The sequence below is a fragment of the Fulmarus glacialis genome, unplaced genomic scaffold (genome assembly GCF_000690835.1).
Source record: "Fulmarus glacialis isolate BGI_N327 unplaced genomic scaffold, ASM69083v1 scaffold14319, whole genome shotgun sequence".
Classification (NCBI taxonomy): domain Eukaryota; kingdom Metazoa; phylum Chordata; class Aves; order Procellariiformes; family Procellariidae; genus Fulmarus; species Fulmarus glacialis.
The window spans coordinates 25,134-40,345 of NW_009234038.1; the positions used below are offsets into that span (position 1 = coordinate 25,134).

Below are 15,212 nucleotides of genomic sequence, written 5' to 3' on the forward strand. Positions count from 1 at the left end.
TAGGCAAAGGAAAATTAAACACACTGTAAACACACTGTCATTGAAAAGCGGCTTTTATAAAATCTCCAACACACATGGTCTAAGCAACTACCCCCAAATTAAATGTCCTTGCAGCTGGGCAAGCAACTGATGAAGCCCAAGTCTAGAGGTAGCAGTAGTCTACTACATGCCAGCTTGGGTTGCGTCATGGCAGCCAAGTCACCTGCGTCTGGAGAAAACACTGCAAGACCTGTTAAAATGCCAAGCTGAGAAAGACTACTGAAACTACTGTGAAAACTGTTATGCAGCTGAAGTCTTATGCAGATAAAATTAGTTTGCTGTTGGGCTTTCTTGGACTGCATCATGCTTTTAAGTTGTTGCAAGTCCTCAGAAAAAAGTAGCTCTGCGGAAACGCTGCTGAGCAGTGCTCCAAGGGACTGAGGAAATGCAAGTAAAGGAGCTGTTTAGGGAAGATCACCAAAAACAAATCTAAATGCCCAAAGCAGAGAAGAAAAACCTCTGTATCATCACATGAAAAGCCTCTTGGCACTCATCAGTTCCAGAAACCTTAGTCTGGTCTGAATTGCTCCATATAGTTTCAGTTCCCACCCATACCCGCAGGGACTTACCTAGTCGCAGCAGTATGGTGGACACCTCGGCCAGCTTACCGCCAGGCACTGGTGCATTGTACTCAGGTTTGCTCCAGCTGACACCCGCTCTAATTAGCCTTGAATTTATGTAGTCTCTGCAGAGAGCCTTGGCTTGGGACACAAGCTCCTTGTCAGTGGGAGACCTGTCAAAAACCTCCATCACCTCTGCAGCAAAGACTGAGGAACGGCGTAGGACTTCCATCCTTGGCTGCTGATCCCACACCTCAGCATACACTTGCTGGAAGGCTGAGCCGATGACGTAGATGAGAATCTGCAGGAGCTGTGTAGTAATCCTCCGGTCTCTTGGTTTGTCACAGGTCCCAGCAGCTACTCTCAAAAGACCAGTTTTTCATTTTACCTGGTGAATAAAAGCATCTGTAAGACCTCTAGCATTTCGAAGATGTACATCAGAAGCCCAAGTATTATACCTTACAGTTACACTGAAGTCAGTAGTATCATATTTGCAAAATATCTGTCTCGGTGCATCTTACAGACAGGGGGCAAAATCTTCCATCTTTCAGACACTCTGACTTTCACTGGCAGCATGACCCACAGAAGGGCTGCAGTTTTGAACTATCAAGGTATTTCCTCTTTTCCAGTTCAGATTCAGCAGTCCTAGAATTACCCTTCAGAGAGACTAGATGGTCAGAGTGTGGAAACAATTCACAGAATGTGTAGACAATCTCAGCTTGTTTCAATTAAACTGGAAAAAACCCCTGAATCTCAAATACCAGCTACAGTAACCTCAACCAGATGTCAACAGACATTCCAGCTCAGTAGGTCATGGATCTTTCTGAAGAAATGGCACTAGTGCAAGAACAGGGGTACGGCAGTATTTGAAATGTCTTGCTGGAGACAGTTTACCACATTCTCAGTTTAGGTTTTGGTTCTGCCACTCTTTTTCTCTTTTTCTTTTTTTTTCCCAAAGCAATGTGCATACTACTTCTCAATAACCTTTAGCAATAGCAGAGAAAGCAAAACAGAAAAGCCAATTTTAAACAAGTTTTCAGGTGTGAATGCCTAAAGAGAAAATTCAAAATTTCTTCAGAGGCACCTGAATTCATCTGTTGATCTGACTGTTTAACCCAGTGCTGCTTTTGAAGTCAGAGTCAGACCAAAGTCTTTATTCAGATGTTAGTAAATGTATTTTTCAGTCCCCAGCTTTAGACATCTACTTACAATAACGACTTTCAAATGAAATAAAGCCAGTTATTTTTGTTTTTCCCAATGAAAAATATATTTACCTCTCATGTTGCACTTTTTCCCCCTCAGTGATTTCTTTTTGGGTTTGGTTTCATGTTTCTTTGGAGCTCTGCATCAATGAACACCTGGTTTAGGATTCATAGGCTACTGTCACACTTCTCCTCTGGAGAGCACCAGCCTTCTCTGCCGTGCTCTCCGCAGGGCTCACGCCAGCGCCTCCTTCCCCATCCCTGTCAGCCTCCCATCCCGACTGCACTCCACCGGGATCCTCGGGGCTTGCTCTCCTGCTTTTAAGGGAACCAGGCGGCAGAGGAAAGCTTCTAGCTTTAGCCTTGTAAGGAAGATGAAATAACTGGGAGGTGGGGTTGCTATAGCCAGAGAGCGACACTTTCTCCTCCCCTTTCTTCTCTCTTAAGGAGGTTCTCTGTTGTTCTACTGCGAGCGTGCAGGGGCTTCGTTCAAGGACTCGTTTTCGGGGTGAGGTAGAAGCATGATTTCTGGACCAGGTTACCCCACGTAACAGACAGCGATGAATGCACTGCTGAAATAGGAATAGCTCCTGGTGAATTCCCGCGGTGGCTTTTGCAGAGTTGATGTTGGCTGGTCATTTTGAGACGGTAGCTGAGTCGGTGAGCTGCAGGATGCCATACTTCAGCGGTGGGCTAGTCATATCAGTTCAATCCTAAACGATGGAGGTGATTAACAGAGAGAGCTATGGCTTGGGGTTAAAGCCAGCGGTGCTTGCATTCCCCCAAACTACGAGTAGGCTGGTTAAAAAAAATGAAGTGGGTTTGCTGATAGGAAATAGTTTGTCCAGAATGAAGTGTTTTGCAGGAACATACCCATTTCATCTCGGTGTGTTAAGAAAACTAACATATAAAGTTTAAGGAAAACATTTAAATTAGTTCCGATATACTTAGAAATTAATTTCAACATCAACTTCTTGTTGCAACATTATCGTATTGATGCCACAGTGCTCAGCTTTTTTTCTGTGTGTGTGAGATACCATTTCAACTCAACAGACCACTTACAAATTTTGGCTTTTTGTGTTATGCTTTGAAAACAAAAACAGTTTTAGAAATACAAGTTTAGTTTCCTGCAGACAAGAAATTCTACCAGCCCAAACACAAATTCTCCCCAACAAACAACAATTTGTAGATTAACAACTGGGTACATGGCATGTTCAAAATACAGCCTTTCCAAAAGGAGGTCAGAGCAAGAGGTTGCCATCTCTTGCTTGTCGCCTTTGAGGAAAGACAGAGGCAAGTACACCTCTCCAAGGTGTTGATCACAAAAAACCCCCAAGCACAACCTGCACCACTGCTGGTCTCAAAACTGAGGGATAAAAAGGAACAAACGAACTGCATGAAAAAGCCTTATTATATGATGTATCAAATACTCTGGCCAGCATTCAACACACAACTCACGCACAGGCTTAACATAGAACATATGTTTTGGTCTGCCATTAACTGGATTGCTGGAGAGTGCTTTGCTGCGTTGGGAAGGGGGCTGCAGTAAAGCCTCTTCTCCCTCCGGTGACAGATCGTCTTTCTGAGCTGGCTTCTTCTGGGAAAGGAGCAAGGTTAAGGAGAGGTGTATGTGTAGAGCGGTAGTCAGCTGGGGACCCCAGCTTAGCCTGATATAATCATGTTAAGATGCAATAGTGACTGTGCATCTCCAGCACCAGAAGTATTTGCTCAAAGATTCTCTCAGAAATTTGTTTTTATCCACTAGCCTTCCTCAAATTTAAATATAGATGCTATAGACAGAGGCCCATCCCACAGAAGCTGACATCAAGACTCCAGAGATCCTGTGCTACTGCCCATCCTTAACCCACCCTTTCTCTGCAGAGTGCGCCTGATGAAATGAAAAATCATTAAAAATTACATCTTAGCTTCCTGCAGCAGCTGACAGCTTGAAACAGTAGTCCTACTGAAACTGTCCCTATTCAGTAGAGCTCTGAAACAAAGATGAGAGCTTAAATATCAGTGTTGCTTAACTAATGATAACGTTTCCTAGAATTCTGGCAAATATGCAAGTGCCACAGTGCCTCCCAGCTCCCTGCGGGTGCCAAACCCATCCCACGTGTTCCCTGCCCGACTGTCACAGCATGCAGCACTCCCTCAGCTTCCATCCTGCAGCAAAGACACAGAAACTAGAAACATGCACGGTGTGTATAATAAGCCAAACTTTGTATTAAAAAAACCCAACAGTGCATGGTATTCTACCTATACTATTTACACACTAAAAATACAGCTTCACACTGAAAGATACCTCTATAAGTAAAAATAGCTGAAACCACAGCATAGGGTGCTCAGCTGACCGCAAAAGAACAGGGCGTTACAATCCAAGGAGCTGCCAGTGTAATCTGAGCCCATTTTTCCATAGTATGTTTAGGCTACAACACTTAGAGACTAAATCTATACTGGAAAAACCCTTGTGGCAAAGGAGTATCAGGAAACAGTGCAGAAACAGCTTATACCGCCCAAAACCACTGTTCCCAGTGTAGCTATTACTGGCATGACAGTCTTCTGGCTGGAACAACAGGCTCCATACCAGAGCTCCTGCCTATCTCCGATGGGGTGACCAAAACAACTTGGAGCATTCATTCAGTAAAACCAGGGGACCACAGAGATATGATGACATTTTGTAGGTATGTCAAGTGGAAGCAAACCCTGGAGAAACCACATCAGCAAGAACACAGCAATAGTCTAAACGTGGACAGCTTATATTCAATATTAAATTGTTTAACCATTAGAGAAGTAAGTCTCTGGAAGGGCCTTTTTACAGTTGCAGTGGAAGCGAAATAGTGCTAACAGTGAACACACTAAGCTTATGAAAGGGTCTGCATGATACAGTTTCCTGCAATAGCACGAGAATAACCGAGTGCCCTAGGAGGTCATTTCCAGCCTTGTGTTCACACAGCCTGGTTTCTATCAGAGGTATTGTTTTGTTTCACCTCACAGTGCCAATCCCAGCCATTTCATACAGCCTACAACAATTCCAGCAGAAACTACACACTGTAACACATAGATCCGATGTTCTAAAACTCCTGCAGAGTCAGGGCTCAGAGAAGCAGAGGGATGCCAGAGACATGCAGTTCATAGCCAGAGAGCCCGGGAAACAACGCCACTAGCCCCCGCCTGCTACAAGAGGTTTCCCTTCAGAGAGAAGATACTCTGGCAAAACACTGCCACTGTAACCGGACCAAAGCCTTCCACTGAACCATCCCTGAACCTTCTTCCGCATTATCTCACCCAGTTTTAACATACCATCTTCTCCCCACTGCCTCTTCCTGTCTGATTTTTGCAGCAATACTTCAATTCTGTTTGTGAAGTTATCACTCACCGCTGCGAAAACACCTACAACGTCAGGCTTTAGGTTGCAAAGCCATACAGGAGGAGCAGGGAGGCTAGAAGAAACAGTTCTTTTTATACAGAAATATTTTGCCAGCTGCAACAGGAAAACAATACATGGAAGTAGCAGCTTAATGGGACCCAAGCAAAACACTGAGGCTTTTTGAACTTTTCCTCTTGTTTCTGAAGGGCTTGATTCAAAGTCTCCTGAAAGCCAAGCAGTTATTTGTATCACCTGCATATCGGGATCACCCTGGAGCACCTTTCCTGGAGCAGGATTTCGCAGTGACAAGTGTCACATGCCAGACCAAAGAGGCTGTGTCATAGTGAACTCATCTTCCACAGCCTTTAGACTGTTCTCCTTCATGAGGACACGGGTCTAGTGACTTAAATGCATCAAGTTTAGCAACCAATCTGTTACTTAGGTTTTTGACATAGATTATGACTGATACCCAATGCTTTCTTCTCTTGTTAACACTGCCATGCTCACTACCACTGTTTGTAGACACAACTTTCTTGTTATATGTATGTTTTGACAAAGGTGGAACAAAGATATGGTGCACTCCAGAACTGACGTACAAACACACTGAAGGGGAAACTGTAGCATTAATTTAATGTTAGCAAGCAATACCATGAGTTGAATCATAGAACACCTCTACCAGTATTCCTGAATCTTAGTCTGGAAATGTTGCCTGAGAAGAGTTTTAACCAAACATTGCTACTCGGGTATCAAGCCAGCAGCTGTCCACTGTAAAACAGCAGCTTCGAGCTAAATCTAGGACTTTGATGAGGCTGCGTCATCAGCTTAAGAACCTAATTGAGTAGATATAACTGTTTTGGTTGTTTCCTATACTCTAATTTGCTTCAAAATGACACATTTTACTGAACAGATCATCTCATAAGCCAAGAAGGTGGCAGACACAGAAGAAATAAGAAGTTTTAAGTTGTTCAACAGCAATAGCTTTGTTTTGAAACACAAATAAAATATTTACATACTGTACCACCAAAATAGAAAAGGCAGAAAACACCTAATGAGTTCACTATCCCCAAGAGAGTAAAGAGGACTCTTCCCCTTCAAGCTCTAAGCCACAAAGGCAGAGGATGAGCCTGTGTCTCATTCTAGCGATTGATCACCCACAAGATTTGGGATTCAGTTCACACTTCCACGTGCATATGGACAGGTGAAGACAGGCAGGTGCCTCTGCCTGCAATGAAATCTCAAGACCCTGAAGTGGGTGCAGGCACTTCTCCACTGGCTCTGCAGCATTTACGATCTCTGATGCATTTATCTGCTACTTCGAGACACATGCTGGGGCACGGACATGTCCTACACAGGCAAATGGATTGCTGGATCTGATGACCACAAGGCAGGACTCTTTACCCTATACACATCTTCATGCCCTCAACATGCTCCAAGGGATTTAGACTCAAATTTTGCGTATCCAGAATGTAGCCCTACTTTTAATTAAACCCTTACTGACTTTCAGAAGGGCTCTTCAGTCTTAGCCTCTAGTGCTGGGCAGGGCACCAACTTTGCTTTTAAAAAAGTCTGTCTTTTCAAGTTGTCAGACAAGGAGGGTAGGCTGATGTCTCTAGTCTGCACAGATCAAATTCAGAGCGCCTGATTCCTTCATATGCAGTTGATTATGCCATGCAGCATTTCGGCCATTAGGATGCACAGTTCCACCCTGACTGCCAGCAAAGGGTTTCTGCACACTCGATACATCCCCAGGAGTTTGTGGAACTCCATGTTGACAAAAATTTTCTTTAAGACTGCTTTGGTTAACAAGATTTACCCGTCTTACTTGGTGGGGCAGTATAAGGCTGTTTTTTTCAGCAGCAGGATCAGCTAAAGCAACCTTCACCTCCAGCTGCTCATACCCATTCCCAAACTGTCTTTCCTAATCGCACTGCTATAATTTTGTGTTTGCTGGCACTGTGGACTGGTTCAGGGAGCTGGCTGGTTATTTTTCATCCGGATGCAATAAACATTCCATCCAAAGCACATCTGCAGACAGAGTTGTATTAGTACAACCAAGGTAGCTACAAGCAGAAGGAAACAATTTCAGCTTTGTCATCAAGACAAATGTCCATGACACGATAGCGCTAGTATTGTTTCTGCATGTAAAAATGCAGCTGTGGTGATCTGGAGCTTCCTCATGCACTGTAGAAGACAGAGAAATGCTGACAGAAGGTAAACAACAGATCGTCCCGCAAGAGCAACGATTGCTCAGCATGCCTGGGTTTCCCAGGACTTTTAGGATGACAGCTTTCATGACTTCTGATGGAAGAGACTTTAGCTAAAAAGGGGGAGGTGGGGGGGAGGGGGGAAGAGATGGCAACTTTTTGTTACCTGACATTGAGATATCCAAAACAGGCATGTAAAATAGCTGGGATAAAAGCAATTCCTTTCTTATGGCTGAAACATGAGCTTGATCAAGTAGATGTCCAAAGCAGGGTTAACTTACATTTGTTGACTTTGAATTCCATCATCTCCCTTATTTCGACTGGAAACCTTCGGGCCAGCACGTTTACATGACTCTGAAAGGCAGCTGGGTGCAGTAGCTGCTCTGAGTGTTTGGGATGAGGTGATACATATGCCCACCCCTGCACAGGGAAGAAGGAAAACCTCACCATCACCGTTAGTGCTCCTTTCCTAAGCTCCACAGCGCATCCTGGTTATTTTTCCAGGCTCTCAGGAAAGGTCTGCTACAGGTCTTGGACCGTCAGTTCAGCAAGAGCCAGGAAGCTCTTAGTGCTCTGCTTCTTGCCTAGCCTGCACATCTCCTCCAGTGCATCAGACTCTAGCACTACACATTGGCATGACAACAGCAAACATCTGGCCAGATGTTAAAAGCCGTTGCCAAAGATGCTCAGGGTGGACCCACTTCAGTCAAAGTGATTCAAGTCAATTTTAATCGTATGTAAGAATCAGCAAGCAGGAAGTCTTGTTTGAGGTCACTGATTTTAATCTGGGTTTGTATTTGTTTCTAAGAGAGGCTGAGTCTCAGACTTGCAGGAATTAAGACCTGTTTATTTGCATCTGAACACAGCTCAGTGCTATGTTTTCTTTCTCAGCTATAAAGGAGGAAAGTGATGTGTATTTAAGCAATTCTAGAGCTGATACAAATCAGAAATCTGAGTGCGTCCAGGGTGTTTTCTACTTAGTAGGTTATTTTTACTTCACGTTGCTAGTGTACACCCCCTTGAACATCCATACAAATACAATTAAAGAAAAGACATAATTTTATTTCTATTTTATGTGCTAAATTAAACTAGCAAACATGAAGTTCAAAAGGTTTTTAGAATGCAGAAAAGCACCCGAGACCAAAAAAAAAAAAACAACCCATAACAACACGAACACTTTTTATTCAGCTACTGAACTGAGTCATGTGTTGAAATGAATACGCAGCTTTCGAGACCAATAGCCTTAGGATGAAGTCAAAACTTCAGAGAAGTTGCAACCTCAGAGAAGTCTTTCTTATTGAGCTAGTTCAGTCTGTAATTTGATTATGAGGAGCCAGAGAGGTAGGGAAAATAAAATAAAATAAATCTACTATATATTGGGCAAGATGAATTACTTTTCAAAACAAGCCTGAAGAACAACCTCAACAGAAGCGATGCTGGTTGCTTGTATTTTGCAAGACACTCATATCACTCTGCTGTGCTTCCCATCACTTCAGAATTTCAAGAGATGCTCACAGCTCTAATATTTTTGTTTTACAGCAAAGAAAGGGCTTAACTTGGACTCGATGATCTTAAGGGTCTTTTCCAACCTAAATGATTCTATGAAATATTTACTTACCTACATGAATAAACTAAGTGAAAACTTGCACTAAAAGTTTCCTTTAACATTCCAGAAACTCACCTGAGGAAGGTGCATGTGAACTGGCAATAAGAGTGCAGTATCCCACAGCTCATACAGAGAAGAAACACCAGCAATACTCTAACCAGCTTAAATCTGAAGTCACTCAGCAGCAAAGAGGAGGTTAATCAGTGAAACTAGAATTAGAGAAAGTGTTTTCAAAGAACAAAGTAGAAATACATAAAACGACAGTTCTGGGGAAGAGACGTATCTCATTCAAGTGACTAGTTTCAGCTGAAGTGCATAGTTACTTCAGTAAGTGAAGAGTTAGTGGTTATAAGGGAGGGAGTCAGTGTTGTTTAGCATCATTCTGTGTGGCAAAGACCGTAAGAAGTAACACATACACAATCAGATCACACATTTAAGAGCAGCTGCATTGGAGAGGAGCAAGCAATGCGAGAAACCCTCCCAGGTCGTGAGCTTTCCACTACAGCCAAGACACTGGGAGCAGTTCAGGATGTCTCTCTCAGCCCTCTGTGAGGAAGATAGGCAGCCACTGTGTCGTCTTACATGCTTCCTGCCAAACGTTTGTTGTTTATACTGAGATGCCCCTCTAGTAGAAGTCGCGAAGTAGGGTAGATGTACGGCATGAGTCATTTAACGGACATAGCTTCTTGATTTAAAAGAAGTAGATGATGCTCATTGTGAGTTATCAGAGCAAAATCAGCTTCACACAGATCTGCACAGGGTTTATGCCCTATTTCTCTTGCACACTCCCAAAGCATATTTTCACTCAAGGTCTGATTTCTCATTTCCTGGTAACCACAGACCAGTTTCTCTGGATAGAAGCCAAAGTAGCACAAAATTTCTTGCTGGCACTAACATACATACAGCATTTTGTTAGGAGAAATATAATCTTTGTGATTTAAGGAGAACTTCAGTTCTAGAAGCAGCCATGAGATCAGGCCGCTGCAGTGTGAGACTGATTAAGTGATTTACATAGATCGTCAATGAACCTTGCAGAAACTCACGTGATAGAGCTGTTAATGGTAGCTTTGGTCCAGACAGCAGAGGCCAAGGAAATGTTCATTAATAAACAGAAGTTTGATGCTAGCACTAAGCCCCTCATCAGAAAGAGGCATAAAAGAGCAGGTAGCTTTGCACCTTCTCGTTTTACAAGAGAACAGAAAAAGCTTTCCAGAATCCTAATTCAAGCAACTATGCACTCAAGCAGGTAACTCTGCATCTTTCTGTTTAAAAATGTTTCTGGACAAGTATGAGCAAAGAGGAGTCTTTCCTTAACAAAACATGGATTGCTAGTTTTCCCTTCCACAAGGCATCTCGGATGCACAGCATGGGAGTTCTTTTCTCCAAAGTACATGCATCCTAGCAATCGGTTTTATGTAGTGTTATATTTTAGTTCAACAGCATGAAAAACATACCGATACGAAAAAATTTCCATCAGCAAGGGAATGACAGCTATCAAGTCACCTGGGGAAAGAAAGAAGGGTTTTTTTCTCCGTAAGACCTTGCATACTGAATTCAGACCCAGGGATCAGCACTACAATCGGTTTACTCAACTGGAGAAACTGTGGTTCTCAACACCCAAATGAAACCACGAATTTCCTTTCCAAGGAGCGTCCAAATGGCTCCCACGCATTGGAGCTGTCCTCACAAAGCAGGTCAAGTCCAACAGAAAAAGCTTCAGAAAGACGCAGTGGAAGTTTCACAGAGGAAAGCTTGAATGTGAAAGGGGTCAGAGGCATCTCAGCATGAATGAGTGAGGCTGTCATTTTGAATTGCAGAGATCTTTGTAAACACAAGTACGACCACGCTGTGGTTTTATCAGGATTGTAGCCGAGTACTCCTGTTCCTAGTTTGTCTGAACACCTGCTTTCTCACCCATGTCCAATCTGCACAGGCAATAGGCAAGCAATTAAAACAATCTTCCTTCCTCCAGCAGTTCTGGATAGTGCCATCTCTTTCTCCTCATTTTCCTGGGTGGATAACTCCAAATGGATTCAACCCCATTTAGTGGCTCCAGTTTAAAAGCAGGTAGGTAACCGAAGCATAACGTCATGCTATCAGTTCTAGCAGAGCATTTTGTTCTCTACTTCAAGGATCATTTACACTAATTTCCATAGTTACTCCATGGTTTCAGACAGGACTCTCTTGAAGTGTTCAGTGAGTGCCAGGGCCAGATAAACTATACACCGGCACCTATCATTTGTCACTCAGTTAAACAGGGGTCCACCCACCCATCTGCATACAACTTCCAGGGTAGTCAGAAGAGACTAGCAGGAAAGCAAAAATCTCTCCAGGAATTACATTAGCCACATCCATTCCTGCCTCAGCAGAGCACAGAGGTCTTGAAGAGCCCAGGATTCAGCTTCATCATCTTAAACTGTCTTCTGCCACTAGACAGGAACATGGCTTGGAAGAACAAGTACTCCATGCTCTCGGCTTGGAAGAACCCTAGTTTAATTTAGGGATTAGTCACTGTGGGAAGCAAAGGGATGCTGATCCAACAGGAGAGTCAGCTGCACTCCGAGCTTTACAGCTGCAAGCGTCACTCTTGCTTATTCCACTTTGCCAGCAGAATTGGGAGATAAAGGCTCTTTTCTTTGCTGAACACTCAAGACAGCCTTAAGAGCCACAATATCAGCAGAAAGAAAGCCCCATGCAGTCAATATTGCAAGATTTGTAGCAATACAGTCTGAAAGCAGGAACGACAGTACTTTAGTTTTAACAGTCTGCTGCAGCCTCCGTACAAGCAGGGATCTCACAAAGAGCCATCATCAAAGGAAGTGGATTTCTACAGTACCAGCTCAGTCTGATCTATCTTGTAAGGGTATGGATTCCTCTTTGAATTCCCCTTGCATTCCTACAAGGAGCAAGGTTTAAGGCCTGGAGCAGTACATTACTACCAAAACAAAGCAATCACTTTATGCTTATCAGTAGGTGTGATGCACCCAGGTAGAGCAGAACTAATCAGCCTTATGCCTCACACCAAAGAGAGGAGCTATTTAGATTTAAAGCACTCTCTGCTGTTACTTTGGTTTGCTAAATTCAGATAAGATACTTACTGTTGTAATTCAAAACCCTCACCAAAAAGAAGTGTGAGTGGGGAGAACATCCCCATTTAAAACTGTCAACGTAGCTTGCAAGTTCAAGCAGAGACTGTTTTGGCATGAGCTTGAGTAGCATCTGGTATACAGAAGCTCAGCAGCCAAGTCCAGATGCAAACTATAAACTATGGCAAAGAGGAAAACTGCTGGTGAAGTCCAACTCTTCTCTCTGTACAAGTGCATTCCTTCCTAGGGCTTGAAAGTTCCACCTTGCGCTGGGCGAAAGCACATACCTTGGGAAGGTGACAAATTCAGAAGGATCTTCTTGTCAGGAAGATAACTTTCCTGCTATTCTCGTAGTGTCACTGCTTAACTGCATAATGTAGCAATAGTGCTTTTCCACATCGTTGATCTCCAGAAGAACAATACAGAAAACCACTTCAGCCTCTCGGCATACTAATGGAGCTAGAAATGTCTCCTCTCCAAACAAGCACTGCAGCATTGAGAGAGTTATCCTGTTGCACTTTTTACGGTAAAGTTTTAATCCATCTATCCTGCTAAGTAATTCTACCTTCAGGGAGAGCACTGAACACCTAACGCACCCTCTAAGGCTAACTGCTATGCTCCACGGCTCTGTTCATGCTAGGACAGTGCTACCATTTTTCAGGGCTCTCCAGGCCCAAGGTGCCTAAGCTGCTGCTGCAAATAATGTCCCATAAATGACTCCCCAGAGCGGTACAGAAAAAGTTGAGGCGCCAGACCTGATGTCATCCAGCCACCATGTAACCCAGTCACTTAGCTGTTTCCACCTGTATGCACAGTCATTGTCACCCTCTGTGAGACACACTTTACTCTCTGCTGTTTTACACTCACTGTGCCTGAATTGCTATTATTGTACCCAGACTAGACATGAGAAACTGAATCAGATTTGGCCTGAGCGCAGGAAACCTCACAGTCCCAGGTAGTGATCTAGCCACCGGCTACCACCTCTCCTGCTCCCCAGCCAGCCGCTCCCTTCTTTGCAAGCGAGAGATGTGTGCTTTAAAGCTGAGTGCACAGTATTGAGTTACTGGCTTTGAGCACCACTTCATGCTCTGGCATGAAGGTCTGCGGGAAGCAGACAGCTTGACCCACGCAGGAAAGGAAAGAGCAGCAACAGAGTAACGGGGATTTGGCAGGAGTGGGCGCTGCTATTTGCTGCCTTCCTGCAAGGAGCGTGGGGCTGCAATGCGCTGTTGCCACCTGGTGGCATCAACAAAAGAGCAACCCAGGTTTGCCTCTCAAACCGCTCACCATAAAAGCTCTCAGGCAGCACGACCTGTCTGGCGAGGGCGCTGGAGGGGCTCTCCAGACACGCTGGCACGCGTGGGAGGGGGAGAACAAGGGTTCTGAGCTTCTGCAGGCTGAGCCAGCCCCAGGAGTCGGACGACGGCACCAGGCTCATGTCCTCGTCTCGAACACAGGCGAGCTGCCAGACGCCGCAGGGACTGGAGGACATCTCACAGCAGGCCATACCGTACCGCTCTGCTCAGCCCTCTGAGGGGTGCCTGCACAGCCTCTCTGACAGCAGTGTCGCAACAGGTTTCTCAAGAGGTACAAAACAACGAAAATCTTGGTGTTTTGAGTAATTAATACAGAAAAATCTGAACCAACCACGAACAGACTTTCTTGGAAGAGTTTCATAAGCCAGAACAGGTAAGATGTAGAGCAAGAGCTCTTGAGGTCCTTTCTTCATGGTTTGTTTTGGCCGTAAATAGTTACAACCCCAGGCAAGCCTGCAGACGCTGTCTACTCACCGGCATTCTTGCTTTTATCGGTTGACTGGGCTCCAGGCTGATCCTCCTTAAGATGTCTTATCACACTTTTTAACTCCCCTCAGCCCCCACTTTCTGTCTGACTCAAGTAAGCGTGCAACAGGTGGGAATACGGCAATACAGCTGCAGCACTTTTACCTTCAAGTGGGGAAGCAACTTTGAGATGTCTCACTGAAGAGTTTCTTGTTCTCAGAACATCTGGTGAAGGGCAGCAAACAGCAGGAGAGCAGGCTACAGGACCCCTTGTGATTCACTTAATGCTTCCTAGCAAAAAGTAAAAGCTGTGTTACTTTAGTGGAACATTTAACAACACATCTGTTGAAGTTTCTTGTAACAGCTATTCACGCTCTTCTCTGGACTTCACAGAAACATAGCCAGGTGTATCAGCTTATTGGGTAAAAGTTGTAAATGCCTGCATCAACATTTCTCTTTTATGAGAGAATCACATCTCTAGCAGTGTTCATGCCACACTGTCAGCAGAATACAACAGTTTTCGGAAATAATTACTTTTTTGTAGAGAGAATGTTAAGCAATTTTGACCCATTCATCTCTGACAAAGGCCCCAGTTCTGTGGACAGGAACAGAGCAGACTTCACAGTCAGGCAAAACTTGACTTGGAAGTGGGGACTGCAGCACAGCTTATCTTTAAGCGGCTTTCAGAATTGAGGTGGGGTTGGGGTCTGTTGAGCAGACTTGTTTAAATATTGTATTTTTTTTGTCACCAGCTTTTAACCTGATTTTTCTATATTCTGGATGTTTATCCCTCTGCTTTAACAGAAAGAACTAGGAAAGGGAGAAGAAAAAAATTAACTAAACCAGCTTATCCCCTTGAAAATTATCCTTTAAAAAGTTATTTCTTCTCTATTGTGAGGAGAAACCCCAACAACATAAACAGACATCTTTGGTTTTTAGCCTTATTTCCCCACAGCATCCAGGCTTGGGCAGCCGTACAGCACACACAAATAGCAAATACACGTGCTTAAATGTGTATGTATTTGACTCCTTCCTGCTCATAGTTTTTGACCAATTTTAATCAGCTTGGGAAAAGGAGTAGGAACCCCCAAAGCATGAAGTTCCTACAACTTTGTGAAGCAAAATGTAAGAACAGGTAAAGAACTTACTAATACTGCTATGAAGGAAAAGGCTAACCAGCAGCGTCAGAACTAGCATAGAAGAAAGGGACAGCAGCAAGGCTGGCTTAGCTCCTAGAGCTGCCTGCTCCATCAGCCATACCCGCTTTCATGCCTACCTGCTTCAGGAACAAGGTGGTCCTCCGTACTGCCCCGACAGACCCAGGAGGAGCTGCTTGCTTACACCAATGGCCAGAATCAGGAGAC

At 44.1% G+C, this 15,212-nt stretch overlaps 1 protein-coding gene across 1 annotated transcript in view; it reads right to left on the reverse strand.

Moving 5' to 3' along the window:
• The window catches only part of BOK (BCL2-related ovarian killer), an 18,563-nt gene extending 16,569 nt beyond the window's left edge, over positions 1 to 1,994 (reverse strand). The window contains exons 1-2 of the mRNA XM_009585532.1: positions 1,874 to 1,994; positions 609 to 987 (exon numbers count right to left, since the gene is read on the reverse strand). Coding sequence (XP_009583827.1) covers positions 609 to 831 — 223 coding nt within the window. The 5' untranslated portion in view covers positions 832 to 987; positions 1,874 to 1,994. The remainder of the gene's footprint in view (positions 1 to 608; positions 988 to 1,873) is intronic.
• Between the last annotated feature and the right edge of the window lie 13,218 nt (positions 1,995 to 15,212).